Source organism: Procambarus clarkii, chromosome 4 (genome assembly GCF_040958095.1).
Source record: "Procambarus clarkii isolate CNS0578487 chromosome 4, FALCON_Pclarkii_2.0, whole genome shotgun sequence".
NCBI classification, from domain to species: domain Eukaryota; kingdom Metazoa; phylum Arthropoda; class Malacostraca; order Decapoda; family Cambaridae; genus Procambarus; species Procambarus clarkii.
The window spans coordinates 45,316,233-45,335,690 of record NC_091153.1 but is presented as its reverse complement, the minus strand read 5'-3'; the positions used below and the strand labels follow the sequence as shown (position 1 = coordinate 45,335,690).

The window sequence follows — 19,458 nt, the reverse complement described above, 5'->3', positions numbered from 1 at the left end:
TTTGGAAAACAAGTTATATGCGAGAATGACTTACAGCATGTTCCATCAACCACCATAGTACTTTACAAGTAAGCTCCCGTATATATAAATCACACCATAAGATCAGCAGAGAGAGAGAGAGAGAGACACGGGAGACATCTCCCGTCACGCAGGGTGCAGTCGCACCTCCACAGATCTCTAGTATCAGCTCTTGATACTGGTAATGGCTCAAAAGGGCCACCACTTACAGGCTATTCATGCCCGTGCCACCTTTTGGGTGGCTTAATCTTCATCAGATCAGCAGATACAATGTTATATTTACCCATTTTAGACTTTTATCAATTTCAGACAATTTGTACCTCCAAGCTGCCGAAGGTCAGCCAAGAAGATAAATACTGAGGGGCAATTAAACTACCATCACATCCTAAATCACGATATAACAATGTCAAACGGTTCAAGAAATAAGGTGTAACACCGCTTTCACTACCTTCTTACACTTTACATCTTGGCAGGTGGTGGTGGAGGCCAAAACCGTCAGTAGTTTCATAGCGTTATACGACAAAGAGTGCTGGGAAGACGGGACACCGCGAGCGTAGCTCTCATCCTGTAACTATTCTTAGGTAATTACACTTGAGGTAATTACACTAGTAATATTGCGCCATTCTGAGCAGCGCCGACTTACTAGACAGTCGTTTCCTTCACAAGAGATTTATTTTAGTCAAGATCTAGATTTTAATTTGATGTATTATTTTTATTATTGTAGAATGAACGAGTGGAGATTAATGGTTGATCTCAGCACTTCTGAATTACGTGATAATTAAAACAGACCTAGGGGAAGGTCCTAGGTCCTAGTTAAAGATACCCTACAGGCACTCCAAGCTGTTCTGTAGACGGAATTAGTACTTACAATAAGCTGAGACGGTGGAGACACCTTTACACTGTCTCGAGGCTCCTCACACCACCACCTCCCTGTCCATCAACACCTCATTCACTACCTGTACCCCGTTTCCATGACCCCCTTGTTACCTAGCCCAGCTGTTAACCCCTTCAACACGGGGTTGAGGGAACCTTTTTGCTCTACCGCTCACAGGATGAGGATGGGGTACACAAACTAGCCGCCTCTGGTGGCAACAATCAATCAAGACCTCCCCCCCCCCCCCCTCAACATGGGGTTGTTGAGGGGACCTTCCTCCCCCACAACACGGGTTTGTTGAGGGGATTTCCAACTTATTACAGCACACATACAACCTACAACTCTTTATAATAATAATAATAATAATAATAATTTTTATTTAGGTAAGGTACATACATAAAGAGATTTTACAAAGTTTGTTGGCTTTATAGATAGAGCTAGTACATACAATGCCTAAAGCCACTATTACGCAAAGCGTTTCGGGCAGGAAAAACATTAATGACTAAAGCTTAAAACTAATGGGTAAAAAGAATAAAATGTGTTGAGAACAAATAAAAATAGAGGTAAAAGAGGGGGGAACATTGTTGAAAAAGCAGCACAAATACAATTACAAATTATTACAGAAAATTACATTCAAACAGCGTTGATTTGAAAAAAAAAAAAACATACATGGGTTGACAATAGAGGGGTAAGGTAGGTTACAGGGAATTTATTAGGTATAGCTTCGTTTTTAACTTAAACTGGTTGAGAGAGGTACAGTCTTTAACATGGTTGGGAAGGTCATTCCACATTCTGGGCCCCTTGATTTGTAGAGCATTTCTGGTTTGATTAAGTCGTACTCTAGGAATATCAAAACTGTATTTATTTCTGGTGTGGTGCTCATGGGTTCTGTTACAACCTTCTATGAAGCTTTTGAGATCAGGATTGGCATTATAGTTTAGCGTTTTATATATGTATAATACACATGAGAGAATGTGCAGTGACAATGTCTAACATTCAGAGATTTGAGTAGGGGTACCGAGTGATGTCTGGGGCCAGAATTGGATATTGTCCTAATAGCAGCTTTGTGTTGAGTAATTAGAGGACGTAAGTGATTTTGGGTAGTAGAGCCCCAAGCACAAATACCATAGTTGAGATATGGATAGATAAGGGAGTAATAGAGTGTCACCAGGGCAGGGCGTGGTACATAATATCTGATCTTAGAAAGAATGCCCACAGTTTTTGAAACTTTTTTTGATATGTTTAGAATGTGTCCCTGGAAATTCAGCTTGTGGTCAATGAGAATGCCAAGGAATTTGCCATCTAATTTGTTACAAATTTGTGTATTGTTTATTTTGAGATTTATTTGATTAGAGGATTTATTGCCAAACAGAATATAGAAAGTTTTGTCAATGTTAAGGGTGAGTTTGTTGGCAGTTAGCCACAGATGGACTTTATTTAGCTCAGTATTTACTGTGGCATTTAGAGCAAGGGGATCAGGATCAGGACTTTACGTTAAACTCTTCCTCACCTTCATGTCTCTTACTCTTTCCAATTGATGACTTGTCATATAACACAATAACTTGTTATGTACAACTTGTTACGTTGGTGGGGTGCCAGTCTTTTTGACAATAAAGACACCCTCATTTACTATCTAAACACACAATCTAGCAAGCCCACTAGTTTGGGTGGGTCGAGGCCCAGTCCCCAGGGAAATACTGTACTCCCAAAATTAGTATGTTTAACTATAAGAGTTAATCCCCCCCCCCCCCCCCCCAAAAAAAAAAAAAACACTGGACAAAAGTAAGTAATTATCAGAAGAAGGCACCAAACCTGGAAGGCTATTTAGCACCATCAAATGTGTGGGATAATCAGAGGGCGCTAAATATCACCAAAGAAGCCAATACGAGAACAAACGCATAAGGTGAACGATATCAAAAGTATCCGAGTCACCAAGAATACTATCGAGAGACAAGCGACCGCGGGAGATGGTCGTTAAACAAAACACGCTCGTCCCGGAAGTCAGGACATTCAACAAGGATATGCACAACCATAAGAGGAACAATACAATTATGAAAATAAGGAGCAGGGCGGCACTCCATCAAATGACCATGAGTTAAGCGAGTATGGCCAATACGCAACCTCACCAGAGCCGTTTCCCATCGCCGGTTACGGTTGTTGGAGGACCGCCACGAGGACAACTTTTAAGAGTACGTAGTTTGTTACTAGTAACAGACAACCAACAAGCCTGCCAACGGGTAAGGATGGAGGAATGGATAACCGGGTAAAAGTCTGAATAAGGAATACCTTTACGAGAGATGGGACGAGCAGACAGCTTCCCTGGCAGCAGCATCCGCAAGCTCATTTAAAGAAATTAATATGGCTGGGAACCCAACAAAAACTCATCCGACTTAAATTTACTGTGAACAAGAAACGGCCAATGCTGGATCTCGACAACTACTGGATGGATCGGATTAAAGGACCCAAGAGCCATGCCACAAGAGCCACTCTGAGGGTCTACAATAACTACAAAGAAAGATTGACAACGAGAAAGCAGGAGATGAAGAGCAGAGAGAACAGCATAAAGCTCTGCTGTGGAGATGCTACACTGAACAAAAATATACCTGTACAGTTAATCTTTATTGAATCACAGAACTCCCATGACAAAATCCCTTGCACTTACAATATCCCCAGCAGGGTAAGACATATGGGCAAGTCTCCTTACACCCATTGTCTGTTCAAATAGCAGTGATAAGGAACCTGGGTGTCAGTCAACTGATGTGGGTCGTAACCTGGGGAATAGTCAAATGCTGCATATATCCGAGGTACATTAATTTCCCATAAATGCAGCAAGGCAGCACGAGGAACATAGCCGGTAGACTACACGTGAAATTTGCCAGACGGCAAAGAAACTAGAGCCGCAAGGCCACTGCAATGAGTGGGCTGGAAGGTACCAGAGTCCAAAAAAGGGTTCACACCCAAAGTCAGTGGGGGTTCACGCCCAAACTACTGCCTGTCTACATTAATGTTGTGCTCAGTACCACCTAGACTGGAGTAAAGGCTTACAAACAAGACTAGGCAGGCCTAAACCTCTGAAGGAGGTACACTTATAATGTCCCTTATCCCACAGTACAGAGAAATCCTCGTCAACCTTACTCCCACAAAGAACAAACAAACATGGAGAAGGACTAAAGTTGCAAATCAGATTAAACAAGAAAGTTAGTACACAAGAGAAACAAGGACTGATCCGAGTTAAAATCCCAATAGTCAACAAAGTCAGTCTTCCATATAGCCAGTTCAGCAGCACATTTATTCTGCGTTCTCACGCTGCCCCCCAGAGGAGCCCAAATTATTGTACGGCAACCAATTTTCTGAAAATCCTTCAGCCATCACCAGTCTCTTACATTGTACTCGCAAATATGATGCAACCTTCTGGCTAAATTATGTAACCAATTTACTTACCAAGTTTGGGACGCTTTGGAAGTCTAACTGCCCCCAAACTTAATAATTTACACTAATTTGCAATATACATGTTCTATCCAGAACCACCCTGGTCATAACTACATCAGCCAGTGCAAAGATCTGTCCTCCTCCAGCCCACCACCTGCCTAATATATCTCAAAATATACCAGGCAGGTGGTCCAATGATCCAAACAGGCACTCTACAAGTATTTCTTTGCACTTTAATACCTGGCGAGTGTAGGGACCAAGGCATCTCTCCCACCGGTCTCACCGAATTGTTTAAAAGTACCTTGGTATAACAAATGTTTGAGGCAGGTGAGGGGGGGGGGGACCCCCCCCACAAACCATTACAGCTCTTAAGGACTATTTAAGGGCAAATTAAATGGCATGCACTTTCAGGAGGGAAGAGAAGGATTATCTAAAGACCAAAGGTTCCATCTCCGCAACACCACTGAAGATGATGGCAGTCGCCTTCATGTAATGCTACGTTTAAATAGCAAAACTTAATTTTACACTTCATATAACAAAAGGTGTAATTAAATCTATTAGAAAGCAATAAGTTTATTTTATACAAATTCACAGCAAAAGATACAATTGTATGAGAACATAAGGGTCTATATAGCGAGCAACCATGTCTAACAAGCACCCCGTCCTTAAATGTAGTACTGTACTTTATAATGTAATTTGGTAACAAGTATATCTACACAATTATATTCCACCTACAGAGCACTAACACATTCATATAATATTTAAATTATTTATGTAACTTATTCACTTTAAAATACCATTCCTAAAAACTTGAGTATTGTTATAAATATATATATATATACTGTATATAAAAAAGCAAACTCCTACAAGGTACACCCATCTGTACCGGGCTGCATTCTATTTTTACTACTAAAACGTGCACCTGCCATGCACTTCCTGTCTACATAAAGAATGCATCAGACTAATCCCTTTTCATCTACAAATTCAAATTTACAATTTAATGTTATGCAGTACTGTACTTATGAAATTTTGCAAGACACTTGCAATGCAACATTAATAAAGCATCCTTGATGAACAAATGTTCATAACTATAACCATCACAGGTGCACAAGAACATTTACGAGGTCTAAGCATAATCAAATCTTCAATCTTTAACAAATAGTTTGTCAAAGTTATAATTTTACTAAAGAACAAGTAAATTGTCCATAGATCCAAGTGTATTACTTTACCCCAAAAACAGGCTTCTTCATCTACATTTTTGCAGGCTATCAACATTTGAATGGTATACTTCATTATAAAATACTAAGACCTTATCACTAGAAACTTTGTGCACATAGTGGAATGATGCCACTTGCCATGCTCATCGACGCATCACTGTACGAGAGCCAGGGCATATACCTTGCCGACTTTTACAAGGTGGAGACTTTGCATGCTTTAAAATGCTATCATATTTGTAGTAGACATTACATCTAATAAAAGCTACACTAAAGTAATTTAGCTGCTTCATTTATAAGTAATCATCAGAAGGAACCAAGCCTGGATGCTCAACTTATAAATATAGAATTTAAGTTATGTATTAACCAACCTTGCCAAAACCATTTACACATTTTAATGCATGAAACTAGTACAGTACATTCTTTGGTTTATATAATATACAAGCTGCTTATGAACCAAATTATGCACAAACTAGAATAAAATTTACACGAATGACAAGTGATACATGGCATGCTAAAGTATAGTTTCAATCTAAATGGTTTAAAATGTCATGTTACACAACTCATACACCAGTATTAATCAAAATTATACAAAGTATTTCCCTTTGATACAAACTAAATGGAGCAAAGGGATGTAAAAACTTCTGTAAATCTTTCCTGTGTGTTTACATTAGAGGAAAACACAAAAATGCCAGAAAGCTTTGAGGGAATTGAGGGTCCTGTAACCAGTGACACTATTAGGGCCGTTATATTTCCATGGGAAATTTGCGAACCAAGATTTAACCGTAATGAAAGTAATGTACCATTTTGAAGAGGTCTGGAATAGTAATACTGCAGAGGTTAAGTTACGAGTTTAGCCTTGTACTTTAGTAACTAATGCAAGTAAATGGGGCACATCTAGTCCTTCGATTGTCGTCACCTCTCTATCAACAATTTGACTACTGTACTGTAATTGGAAGTTAATTTATTTGCCGTCACACTAAACAAGAATAATTTTATCACTGATTATTCATTTGCTTATAAGTGTAGCACGATTTTTTAACATTGTAATCATGGGGGGCAAAAGACATTACTATATCTTAAAAATACTCTAGTCCATGCATTCAATTTTCCAGTTAGGCCAGAAAAATGTGCAAATTTTTTTTTTCCTTTTTTTTTTTTTACAAAACCAACAAAACTTCAGTCTTAACAGTGTCCTTAGAATCGGTAAATGTCATTATACCCATGAAACATGGTAAATGTTATGAAGTGCAGACAAGTTAAAAATTCTAAGTTAAAAAAAACAGTAATTTTACCATCTACTTGGTATAATATTTTAGTGTTAAATTTCTTCGGTAACATAAGCTGTACAAAATGGCCAATTTTGATTCAATTTCCCTACTGCCTCACCTTATACTTTATCAGTGAGAACTATTAAGGGAAATAATTTAAACTTCACCATCCTTGAGCAACTTCAATATTTATATTTCTTCAATATTTTCCTTATTTGGTTTTACATCATCTGCTGGCAGCTCTGGTTTGCTGCAAGGCTCTTCACCACTTCTGGCTGGAAAAAGAAAAAGGGAAAATGAATATAAATTTATCTGGAAAGGGGTACAACTAAACTATAGTAGAGCTGCTTATGAGAATTCAAACTAAATAGTAGAGGGGATGCAATACCATGGATATATAGTTTACATTTGTCTAAAAGTAATTTTATTATAAAAAGTCCTTTAACTAAATTCCAAGTTACCAAGTACTGTATGGCAATACAATGTACAGTAATTACAATTTCAACACTTACATGTCACGAGGGGGGCAATTATAACCAAGAGAAAACACCACGGTACTATTAGCTACTTTCGTGCCCTCTACTCGGTTTGTGCCATCATTTGTAATACGAGTTGTGCAACATGAACTAGTTCTGCTGGCAGCAACAATCCATCTCTGCTACAGTATAGAATTCAATTCCTCATGAAGTTCATGTAAAGGGTTGGCAAAGTATTTAGTGCGAAGGTGCTGACTGCACAACTAATGAACCAAAGTATGGCAACGAGCATGATGGGATAAGATGCAGATCCGAGTATGACGAAGATGTCTTAAGAAGCACGGTTATCATTTGTCTGAATGATCAACTGTAAAAGATTTGATTCGGGACAGCAAATTTATCCCACTCTGCTTTTCCAATAGTTAAACATGGGGCAAAGCAGGAATATTTTGCATCCCCTCATCCCCAGGGGAAAAAAAACGGAAACTACTAGTGGACACTAAGGAACTAGATGCAACAAATGAAGCTAGAATGCACTATTGTATGGCTTCTAAAGGAGGTTGCAGGGGTACTCTACTATTTTAGTAATTCTAATTTAAAGAGTCTGGTGCACTATGTGAAAAAAAAAATTAAAATTCACTCATGGATGTCAACCAACAAACTTAAACATAGAAAAGCCCTACATTTTATTTGGTAATCAAACCAGATTCAACTTCAGATAATGTTAACATGGACAATAAAAATGAGGAAATTCCTTTACTTACATAAACAAAAGAACTTTAGCACCTACATACAACACTGGCCCCCCCCCCCCCCCCAAAAAAAAAGTATACTTTCTAAAATCAGAGATTGTCCCCCCACTCTGCTCACTTCATTAAACTACACACCAATCTATCCCTAGCTTACATACTGCATCTATGCATGGGGGTTCAACTACTGCAAATTACCTCAAGCCCATCACTGAAAAAAATCTGCTACTGAATCAGAACTAACTTCAGACAACACAGCCCCTCTGTTCAAGTCCCTTAACATGCTAAACACACTCGCTCCACACATTCTTGTGTTATCTAGTTGTACAAAACCTTGTTCCTAAATGCTAATCTTTATCCAAACTTTTCCTTCATAGGCTAAGACAACCCACGAGCACCACACCAGAAATAAATATCCCCGACATCAGAGTCAGACTAAACCTGTGCACACACTCCATGCAAATAAAATGGTCCAGTCTTTTGGAAAACTCTCCATGATGAATTAAAAAAATTGTCCAACCCATGCCCTATTCAAATAAAAGACTAAAAAGTACCTAATTTCATCCTCAGTTTCCTACCTTGTGCTTCAAACTATCTTTTACTACCCACTTCCCCAATATTAGTACTTTAGACATATCCTTACCAGTGTAATCACCTCTGTCAACTTACATTTTCATTATTTGTCGATATAAAACCTTGCTACAACGTGCTTTTTCACCTTACCTGACATGTTGGATTTAGGACTTGTCCAAAACACTATGGGTACTAGTGGCTTTAGGGATATTATGTACTAGCTCTATCTATAAATCGAACATTATGTTTGTAACTAATCTTATGTATGTACTTTTACCTGAATAAACATTTGATCTCGCCAACCCATTGTACCTTCTTGCATAAATATTATTATTATATTGTATTATTATCAGTATTAGTCTGAAATATTACAATTACTAATAATGACAATTATTACCACTTATTATTAGTAATGGTAATGTCTTATGGACATTATAAAATAGGATAAACCCCCCCCCCCCCCCCCCCCACTTGTGGGCACATGAATTTATGTAAAGAATTTACACTAAGTCTTTCACACTCTCCCGAGTGCTTTGTCAAGGTCCGAGTGTGCGATTAGGGTGAAACTTGCATCTCAACATCTAATGGTTAGAAGTCGAGATGCAAGTTTCGTCCTAATCACACTCAGACCTTGACAAAGCACCCCAGGAGTGCACGAAAGACTAAATTCCTTACAAAAATTTCACAAATGCACAAGTGTGGGTTTATCCTATTATCATAATCCTCAAGAAAGTATCTGGTAGTACTAAATGTAGACCGAACTCTACCGCTGTGCAAAGTATTGTACGGCAGAAGAAATTAAGGCAGCTATTTGAGGGGTAGGGAGGAGAGGATACAATTTGTTACCAATTTCAAAAGCAAAACTGCTATTAACAGGTGGTTATTTCTGTACAAGCAAATCAAATTCAAAGTCAATGAACATGCATACCATACAATGATTACCACATTTCCCACTAGTATGGGGGTGCAGAGGCATCAGCCTGGAGGGAAGAAGAGTTCATATAGTTTCCAAAGCTCTAGTTTAGTATATCAGGTCAACTAGTCATTTGTATAGAAAAACCTATTGGCCCATATGAGGTAGCCATCTAATACATCCAAACTCATTCATTTGCAAGCCTATTTGCCCATAAGGAGACAAGTAGGGGGCTGCCTCGTATGGATAAATAGGCTTTCTGCAGTCCCTATAGTTCTTACCGATACCGTTTATGTACTGTATACTATATACACGTGCAGATATATATAAATTGTAGGCAAACATTATATCCTCATAGTAATTTACTCTTATGTTTTTCTAAATAACATGTACAGTACATGAATCAATTTTAAATGCTACTATAGTGAATGAAAATGAAAAGTAAAAAACCACCCATGGTCATCACTGGATTCCTCTGGCATATGCCACTTAAGATGCAATGTTCGTTGCTGACCGATCTGGTTCTGTGCACCCCTTACCAACCTTTTATACCTCACTAGTAAATATGTCGATATTTACATTTACTTAAAGTTTTCCCCTTCACTTTGCATCCAAGTTATTCTACAAGAAAAACAAATTGACATTTTCTTGTGCACGGGCAGATATGCATGAACATCCATAAAAGATCCTACAAGTTTGGAATTATGTTGGCAAGCTTCCATACAGCTGCAGCACCTTTGGTTTATTATGCATTTGAATATTAATTCAGGATTAAGTTACCTTTCCCTTATATTCTTCACAAGTTCTACTTTTTGTCCCCCCCCCCCCCCCCCAGCTACATTACTTTATACTAGTTTGTGTTTACTAGCCACTTTGTCCACTCCCAGGAGTTCATAAAGGCTTTCCTACACCAGTAACCTTCACTTTTGTTACACCTCAAGTTTCGACACGCTTGCAAGCATCAATCGAGCTCATTTACTCAGGTTATTCACAGTAGAAATAGCAACAGTCCTAGGACAGCACATCAGGACCTCCTTTCTGCCCCTTTAGGGTAATCTCTCTATGGTCCTTTATTTCTTATTATGCTAAAAACACTGCTCAATCTTTAGAGTTATCCTAGCTAGAGTCTGGCATTTTACACACCATTAGTTTATTTTCTTCAAGTGCTTCATTATGCTTCTTGAATACTCTGATCCCTTAAATTCTGGACAATGTTAATGAGACGTCTTGCCAGGGCTTCCCGTTTGCCTTTTTTTTCAAGATTTCTCGAAGTTTGCAAGTGGTAATATATTTAAAGGTCACATTAATTGACAGTGCTTCCTTCAGTATCCATTACATTACCTTGTGTACTAGCCCACCTGTTTTTATCCAATTCCTCAGGGTGTATGTACCGCTTCAGTAAGTACCGAATCTTCTAGTGTTTTATCTCGTGTCTCTGACTTCACTGGCCGAGATTTGGAGATTTTTAACCTCAATTTCTCACACCCCTTTCATTAAGAAGGCCATCCTTTCAGTGGTAACTGGGTCTAATTTTGTGCCCTTATCTTTTGCACATTTAATGTCTAATAACATTAATGTACCAATTCTTTGGCATCTTTAGTACATCTTTTTATCTTTTACTATTACTTCCCTACTTTTTCCCATATCTTGGTAAAGTATCTCCACCCTGTCTTTAAAGGCAATTGGCAACTAAAGTAAAAGAAATATACACAGAATAACCAAACTATAATATCACTCACGCAATTCTGCACCATTTGAGTCCGCAGGTGTTGGTAAAGCCTCTCCAACCTGCAGTGTGAGGAGTCCATCAACATCCTCCAGCTGATGGGAGTCAAACATGATGTTCAGCGTACGCTCACCACTTATGCTTGGCAGAACTGTGAACTCGCACCTCACCTCTCCTTTAACTGGGACATTCCTGAAAACCATAAGGAAAACTTGTGCAATGAGGAACCATCAGAAACAGTAGGTAAAGAAAAAAAATGTCATTCAAGTTCACCGCTATGAATTAATCAATAATTCATTGTGTCGGGGGACAGGAAGCCAGAGTGTATTCACACATTTTGGCTTTTACCCAGTCCCTGCCCCCCCCCCCCCTTCCCATTTAGCATTTACTATCAAGAAGTTATAATTTGTACAAGCATTTAATTTTTAAACTACAATAAAGCTAGTATTCTCAACCCTTTGGCTTCAGCACCAATGAGCACCCAGAACGGTACTACAGTACCAACAATAGACAAATGGCGAGCAGGTGAGAAACTGACTATAGCAGTTTAATATTTCAATGATAGGAAAACCAAAAAATATTTAAAGTGAACAAGGGACACCATCCCCTTTAAATATTTATAGGGAACAAGGGTTTAAACAGTTATAAGCACAGCAATAAAGAAAAAATTTGCCAAATTAACCCAGCATCCTCTATTAGAAGCAAAGCCTAATCAGGATTTCCCTGCAAAAGGATCAAGAAGTGTGCTTTCGGGGAAGGAGGGAAGGAGGGAAAGAGGGAGCAAGAGTGACAAGATGCTTTACAGGAGGAAGTGCTTACAACCAACCTTATGCAAGCAAGGTCAGTTGTAGGCTAGTGAGACCCTGCACTGTAGCATTCCACCAAGGTGTCTAGAAAGGTACACAAAACTAATACCTTTCCTCATTCATCAATTGAAAGTGCCTTTGCACAACAGTAGTTTAATTTATTACAAAGTTAACATACTATAAAGCACAATTTAATTTCCTATAACCAAACTATTTAACAGCATGTCTTCGAAGTCTGTTTCACTATCAGCTGCCCCTCAAACAGCTAGTTCATAATTCTGTACAAGTGTAACGTTCATTCGTGCCTTCCAATAATTGTGTTATTCCGGAGACTTGGGACAGATGCGGGAACTGTTAGAGTATTCAGAGCCATGTCCTTCCCAACACACTGGGGGTGGGGGGATAATTTTACCAAATACCCCACTACTCCGAATACAAGGCCAAGCCAAGTGAAGAAGCGGTGTCTAGTCAACACGTCATTCAAAAGAGTTCAGCATCTCTGGCCAGCCTTTCCTAAAGCTCCAATTTACGACCAAGAAATCTACAGTAAATAAACCGGTATATATAAATTATGGTAAGTAGTGGTACTTACTGTTTTAGTTTAATGACTTGCACTTTAGTTAGACCAGCACCCTGCACAGTGAAGTGTCCCTTGGTGAGTGCCATTGGAAGAGGATTGGTGAAGTAAGCTGCACACTTTGTTTCCTTGTTCACAGCCATCTCTCCTTCATACTGCAAAAATAGACACGATTTGATCACATAGGCAGTTGAAAAATATTCCTAATAACGACTTTTGTATCAAAGGTTACCGACATGAAGACAATGTTCAAATATTTAATATATGTAGAATATTATATTTTAATCATATCACCATGATGTATTCTAAGCAATGTGTAAAAGTATCCTTTTATATTGTAGCTCTTGTGAATGGTAAAAGTTTTTGAAATTCAGGGATCTTTTTACACAGTGCCTACTGTATGTATATTAGTTAATTTCAGTTTGATTAGCAAGTACAAGACCTTGCTCTTTGAAGAGCACCATACTGGAAAATAGATCATTAATGACCAACTGGTACAAGACTAACACATGCCTCCCCATAGCCCCAAAGCAACCTCCAAACCTAACCTAATATGACCTTCCCAATCATGTTAAAGACTGTACCCCTCTCAACCAAGATAAAAACGAAGCACTAAATAAATTCCCTGTAACCTACCTTACCCTTGTATTGTCAACCCATGTCTTTTTTTAAACACCGCTGTTCGTCGACCTAATTATATTTGTGCTGCTTTTTCAGCCATGTTCCCCCCTTTCTTTTATTTGTTCTCAACACATTTTATACTTTAAACTCGATTAGTATCAAGTTTTAGTCTTTAATGTTTTTCCTGCCCGAAACGCTTTGTGTAATGGTGGCTTTAGGCATTGTATGTACCAGCTCTATCTATAAACCTAGCAATTTGTAAAAATCTTATGTACCTTACCTAAATAAATAATATATGTTTATTCATTTTATTTATTATTTATTTATACAAAATGTTCCAAGATCAAGCAAGTTATGAGACCCAATCTGGCCCACCTTCAAACCATCAATGTGTATACTTGCTTCCTATGCTGCTATAAGTTTCTTGCATTATGTTTGTCATTGTAATACCAGTGCTCGTTGTAGACATCAAGATGTGTAGTTTAGCCCAATACTATATAAATATATCACTAGGCAAACATGGGAGCCATTAAATGTTGCCCATAACTATAAAATAGAATTGTAGTTTCCTGGCATGATCCTAATACCTTTTAAGGGTTCTACCTCAAGACTATTATTATCAGGACACTCCTGGTCACAGAATTATTCGTTTTTCTGGGTTCTTTATTTCTTAAAATTTCAGTGACCTGAGCAATGGAGAAACTAATTTTATCTTTCAGCATATATCACGCAAATCAACATTGACACAGCTATGGTGCTTTCATTTATATACAACTACTGCAATGTCACCATTTGCAAGATTATCATAGCCAATACACACATCACAGTAACATATCCATTAAAAAATCCACAGCAGTGATGAAGATTCGAACCTATGCACTGGGTATTCCCCCAGACACCCTCTGGATGACCAAGCCACAACGTGAAAATAGAATTGCAACCTGGAGTTTTTTGTTTATTTCTTACCAAATCCAATGTCTGATTTTTCCTGCACTCACTACATGCTCTGCACTTTCCCTGCCATCCACAAGTCAGACCACGCTAAACTATAATGCCAATCCTGATCTCAAAAGCTTCATAGAAGGTTGTATCAGAACCCATGAGCATCACACCAGAAATAAATACAGTTTTGATATTCCTAGAGTACGACTTAATCAAACTAGAAATGCTCTACAAATCAAGGGGCCCAGAATGTGGAATGACCTTCCCAACCATGTTAAAGACTGTACCTCTCTCAACCAGTTTAAGTTAAAAGCGAAGCTATACCTAATAAATTCCCTGTAACCTACCTTACCCTTCTATTGTCAACCAATGTCTTTTTTCTTTAAAGAGCGCTGTTTGTCGACATAATTGTATTTGTGCTGCTTTTTCATCTATGTTTTCATTTCTTGTTTTCATTCTACTCATTATGCTCAATTAGTATTAAGCTTGACATTTAAGTTTATCATGCCCGAAACGCTTTGCGTAATAGTGGCTTTAGGCATTGTATGTACTAGCTATACCTATAAGTCAAACAATCCTTGTAAATATTTATTGTATGTATGTACCTTACCTAAATAAAATTGTATTGTAAAATTGTATTGTATTGTTGTATTGTTATCAAACTACTTCATTCCAATCCTCAAGAAACTGTCTTGATGGTATAGCATCAAGATTACAAAACCATGAGAAAGTCAACCTTCGAGGAATTATGATGCACAATTAAAGAAATTTTAAGAATGTAGTTTAATCAAATTAATCTTCCCCCCCCCCCCCCCCCCCCTCCCCACAAGCAATTTCCTTTTTCAACCCACCTCAATTTTTATGTCGGGTTTCCTGCAGCGGAAGTCATCTTGAGCGAAGTACTCAAAGCTAGTTTGTTTGACATTGGCAAGACAGGAAAGGTTGAAAGCACACTGATGCACCAGCTTCTTGTAGTATTCATCAAAGCTCACATCCATCACCACTGTCTCCTCTTGAGCATTAATAAAAAAAAAAAAACTCAATTGTCTGAAGTAAATGAACTTTAGAACCTGCTTGCTAATAATTAAAGCGTAAGGATGGAATGTTTACTTAACATTTATATTTAGTACACCCGTAAGTAAATTTATATAGCACATGTACCATTAGGAATAACTGAAAAATTATACAAAGGCTGAGGGCAAAGTTAAACATTACAAACTAAATATTCTTATGAAGATGCAAATGCTCTATATCTCATTTTTACAACATTAGGCAATATTTTTCTTAAATACCAAGGCATGGCAGTAGACCGAGACACAGACAATAGAGTTAAAACATTGTAAATTCAAAAGATTTGCAAGAATAGATCATTTGCACAGTTATGTATACAATACACTTGTATAGTATACAAGTACAAATACTGTATTAAGAGTAGAACTTTCTGGCAGATATTGAAGTAGCAAAATATGACTTGCCCGAAGTGATTCAGCCAGGAGACCATGAATTTAACAAAAACAGTAATAGACATAGGCCAAAAAAGGTAGATCTAGGGAGTAAAAGACCCTTCCATATAAAGAACAATCGGCACATGGAAGCATCTTTAATGTTTAGAATATCTGCAGTAAATTCTGTACAAGAATGTAGGTCCAATTCTTTCTTTGCATCAAGTTAATTTATTTGGTTACGCAAAAAATCGTCATCACCGACAGTTTGCTACGCAAATTAAAAATAAGACATACTTGATTTCGGCTTCATTGAAATATCTATCTTATGCTTCTTGACGAGGTCCTTTGTAACACCAGTGTACAGCATGGTGTCTGCTCTTAGTAATACCTCCACATCGTATTCCTTGTCGCTCTTATTTTCCACTACCACTGAAGTCCTGTCGACAATGAAACAAAGATGACCATGAAAATTATAAGTACCTGTATTAAATATTGCACATCACTAATTTTATCCAAACGTTATGCCATCTTCAAGCGAGCTCTGCAGCTAACCGAGGCAGTCAAAACTGCTTAAAACCATGCTGTGGCACATTTCCATATATTTATCATGGCCTTTGCAAATGGAATTTTAATACTGTACTCTAGTAGCAGTACAATTAAAACAAAATTAAAGTACTGTATACACAAAGGTTGATAGTACACATGATTTATTATGCAGACAAGGAGTCACAATAACGTGGCAGAAATATGTTGACCAAACCACACTAGAAAGTGGGGGACAATGACGTTTCGGTCCTTCCTGGACCATTCTCAAGTCTCAATTGACACGAGAATGGTCCAGAACGGACCGAAATGCGTCATCCCTTCACTTTCTAGGGTGTGGTTTGGTCAACATGATTTATTACTTACGTAAAGGGTTCACCAATAATTATATCGTCATTCAATTGGAAATCGAACTCTACATCCTCCAACTCCTCATTCAGGTAGTATCTGGCAAAGATGTTCTCGCACATCCTAAGAGCATTATGCATCACAGTACGCTCCTCTGATGAATCTGTCAAGTGTAGGGTATTGCACATTTATTCAAACAATTTGGAAAGTATGACTTGCACATCAATTTTTATAGCAATTTCTGTACATTAAGGTACAGTTATTTTAAGAGATTAAATGAAAGATGAATGAAAAATTTAACTTTTTAAATCTATCCTCAATAAGATTTTCACGACTGTCCAAAGAAGATGTAACCAAGTTATGATTGTTTTGCCCAACAGAAATGAACATTGAGAAGTATACAGGGAGTACACATTCTAGAAAAGCACAAATTCCCATACCTTCTTCAAACTTGTATAGGTGAGTAACGTCCTCTCGCATGAACTTGCCTACTGCTTTTGTGCTCACAAACTGGCCAATGCTAGACAAAGCCAAAGTGGTACAAAGTATTAAATCATACCTACAAAGTGTGAAAAGTAAATCCACAGTACAATATATGTATAGCCATTTTCCATCAAGAATTTGTACTATTAATATTATAGATCAATATATACAACCAATAAACCATTTGGCACAAACTCACCCTCCTGTCTTGCGTCCCAGGAGCTTCATAGGTTGGCTGTCGCCACGGTATTTCCAGAAGAGCTTGTCAGCATTTACCTCGGAAAAGATGAAGGGTACATCATACGGTCGCTGAATTTGCCCATTCTTAATAGCAGCTAAAGATGCTGGTCCACAGCGATACTGACCTGTAGAAATAAAGATATATTCCCACTTTTATGCCATTTCTAAAAGATTTCATAAAGAAAGCCAGGAACATTACTACAAACCAATTCAATGTGGAAATTCTCCCCTGAATGAATAGACAGAATCCAATCATTGAAACATGGGGAGGAAGAGAAGAATTATAATTTAAGGGGAATGCCATATTTCAGGATACCACCCACCTTTCAAAAAGGACAGAACCAAAACAGGTGCCATAATGCTGTATATAAAAAGGTCTAATGCAACTAGCAAGGATGAATTAAACACTTAGATCCTCAGAATCTGAATGGTGCAATATACGAGCTGAAAATGGTAGCAAACTGGTAGTGGGAGTACGTTACAGGGCAGACCCTTCAAGAGCAGAGAAAGTTACTGATCTGCATAATGTGATCAATGCTGCAGCACAATCCCAAACAATTATAATGGGCAATCTTAATCATGAAAATAGAGTGAATCTTACATCACAAGAGAAAGGGAACTTTCTTTACCTGGTACAGGACTTGTCATAAAACATGAGAACCCACCTAAGGGAATGGCATTCTAGATCGTTTACCATCAGAAGATTGAAGGGTACAGGGGGAAAGCACCAAGCCATTACAACTACAGTATATAGCACTTTGATCAGAAGAAGGCATTATCAATCGAATGCTATATAGGTAGGGGGGTAGGTCAATGGTTACCTGTACTGTACACCATCTAGAAACTTAATTCTGTGGACTATTTTGGGTACATGGGTTTAATTGCCTTAAATGATAAATAAAGCTATCTAGCATTGGCAAATTAATTTTCAAGAAACCTACCCAGATGAAATTGTTGCCAAATTAAATGATTCCTTTCAGTTATATAAAGAGATTTTAAGATTTCCTTAAAGAGTGAAATGGCAAAAGTTTAACAATTTAGAGAATGTACAGAGGTGCTTGCAGCCAAGCTAACAGTACAGTACACAGTTCAGCCAATAATTCACTTTAAAATTTAACTGATCTGAAACAATTTAAAAAGATAAAACTTGTGATCAACCAATGAAAAATCTTACCATCACTTTCCTCTTGTGGTGTGGCATCAATGACTTGCCAGCCACCATACTCTGGTCCAAGATCCTCCCTCGTCATCCACACTTCATTCCAAACGTGGAAGTTCCACACAGAGTCAGAGTTCAGACTCTCTATCACTTCACCCTCATTATCAAAGAAGTAATCAATGGTAAGGGAATTATGAGTATCGTGAGCCGAGGAAAAATTGGTAATCGAGCGGCAAGGGATGCCCACAGCTCTGCAGGCAGTGGTGACTACTCCAGAAAACACCCAGCACTGTCCATACTTGACAGGTTTCTTTGTGTTGAAGTACTCCTGAAGGATAAGTTGAGAGCCACCCCACTTTGTCGGGGGAGTGCCGTCACTGTAGTCTGTACCCCAGTTGCCAACAAGAACACCCTCGTCATCTGGAGAGTTAACCTGCAAAAATCATCATTAATACCGTAAGATTAGGGTAGCAAAATTATTCACAACACTATGTATGCTACACATTAATTGCAAATTCTTACGATATCAATCAACTCTGGTATACCAAAGTAGTAAATCGTTTAGTAACCAACCCCTGCTGATATTGCTCGAGTCACTTTGATGGGATCATTTCTGTTGGCAGGCGACATCTTGCACACTGATGTGAGCATATACAGTACACACTCTAGAACATTTTCTTCAAACTGGGCAAAGTTCCAGGGAGAAGGTCGAAGGCGCGAGGCTGTACCTCTCCAGATGAGACCAGAGTCACTAAGCACATACTCTTGTTTCTCTGCTTCCCCTTCCAGGTACACAGCATCATCTGCCAAAGTGTACATGCATTATAGGTATATTACAGTATATAGATTTAAAACCTCTCCTCTCGGGTAAATCCGTTTAATTTTTCTGTGGTTATTTAACTATAGGAAGCCACTTAAATGCTTCCCCCCCCCCCCCCACAAACCCAGTGTTTAATGAAACTCCTCTTTCCGGTAAAGCCTCCGTGGCTCCTCATCTCTCCCATGTTTGTTAGTTCATTGTTTAACTGATCCGACAGTAGATGCTGGACCA

General features: G+C 38.3%; 1 protein-coding gene across 3 annotated transcripts in view; it reads right to left on the bottom strand.

Moving 5' to 3' along the window:
• Positions 1–4,878: 4,878 nt before the first annotated feature.
• LOC123749752 (annulin) overlaps positions 4,879–19,458 on the bottom strand; it is a 39,149-nt gene continuing 24,569 nt past the window's right edge. For 2 of the 3 annotated variants that reach the window (XM_045731874.2, XM_045731881.2), the window contains 10 exons: positions 18,981–19,210; positions 18,423–18,840; positions 17,208–17,373; positions 16,966–17,045; positions 16,544–16,688; positions 15,929–16,071; positions 15,041–15,201; positions 12,642–12,781; positions 11,257–11,435; positions 4,879–7,081 (listed from right to left, as the gene is read on the bottom strand). In XM_045731874.2, coding sequence (XP_045587830.1) covers positions 6,996–7,081; positions 11,257–11,435; positions 12,642–12,781; positions 15,041–15,201; positions 15,929–16,071; positions 16,544–16,688; positions 16,966–17,045; positions 17,208–17,373; positions 18,423–18,840; positions 18,981–19,210 — 1,748 coding nt within the window. In that variant the 3' untranslated portion in view covers positions 4,879–6,995. Of the gene's footprint in view, positions 7,082–9,532; positions 9,585–11,256; positions 11,436–12,641; positions 12,782–15,040; positions 15,202–15,928; positions 16,072–16,543; positions 16,689–16,965; positions 17,046–17,207; positions 17,374–18,422; positions 18,841–18,980; positions 19,211–19,458 lie in introns of all 3 variants that reach the window. The other variant, XM_045731889.2, reaches the window with a different exon arrangement.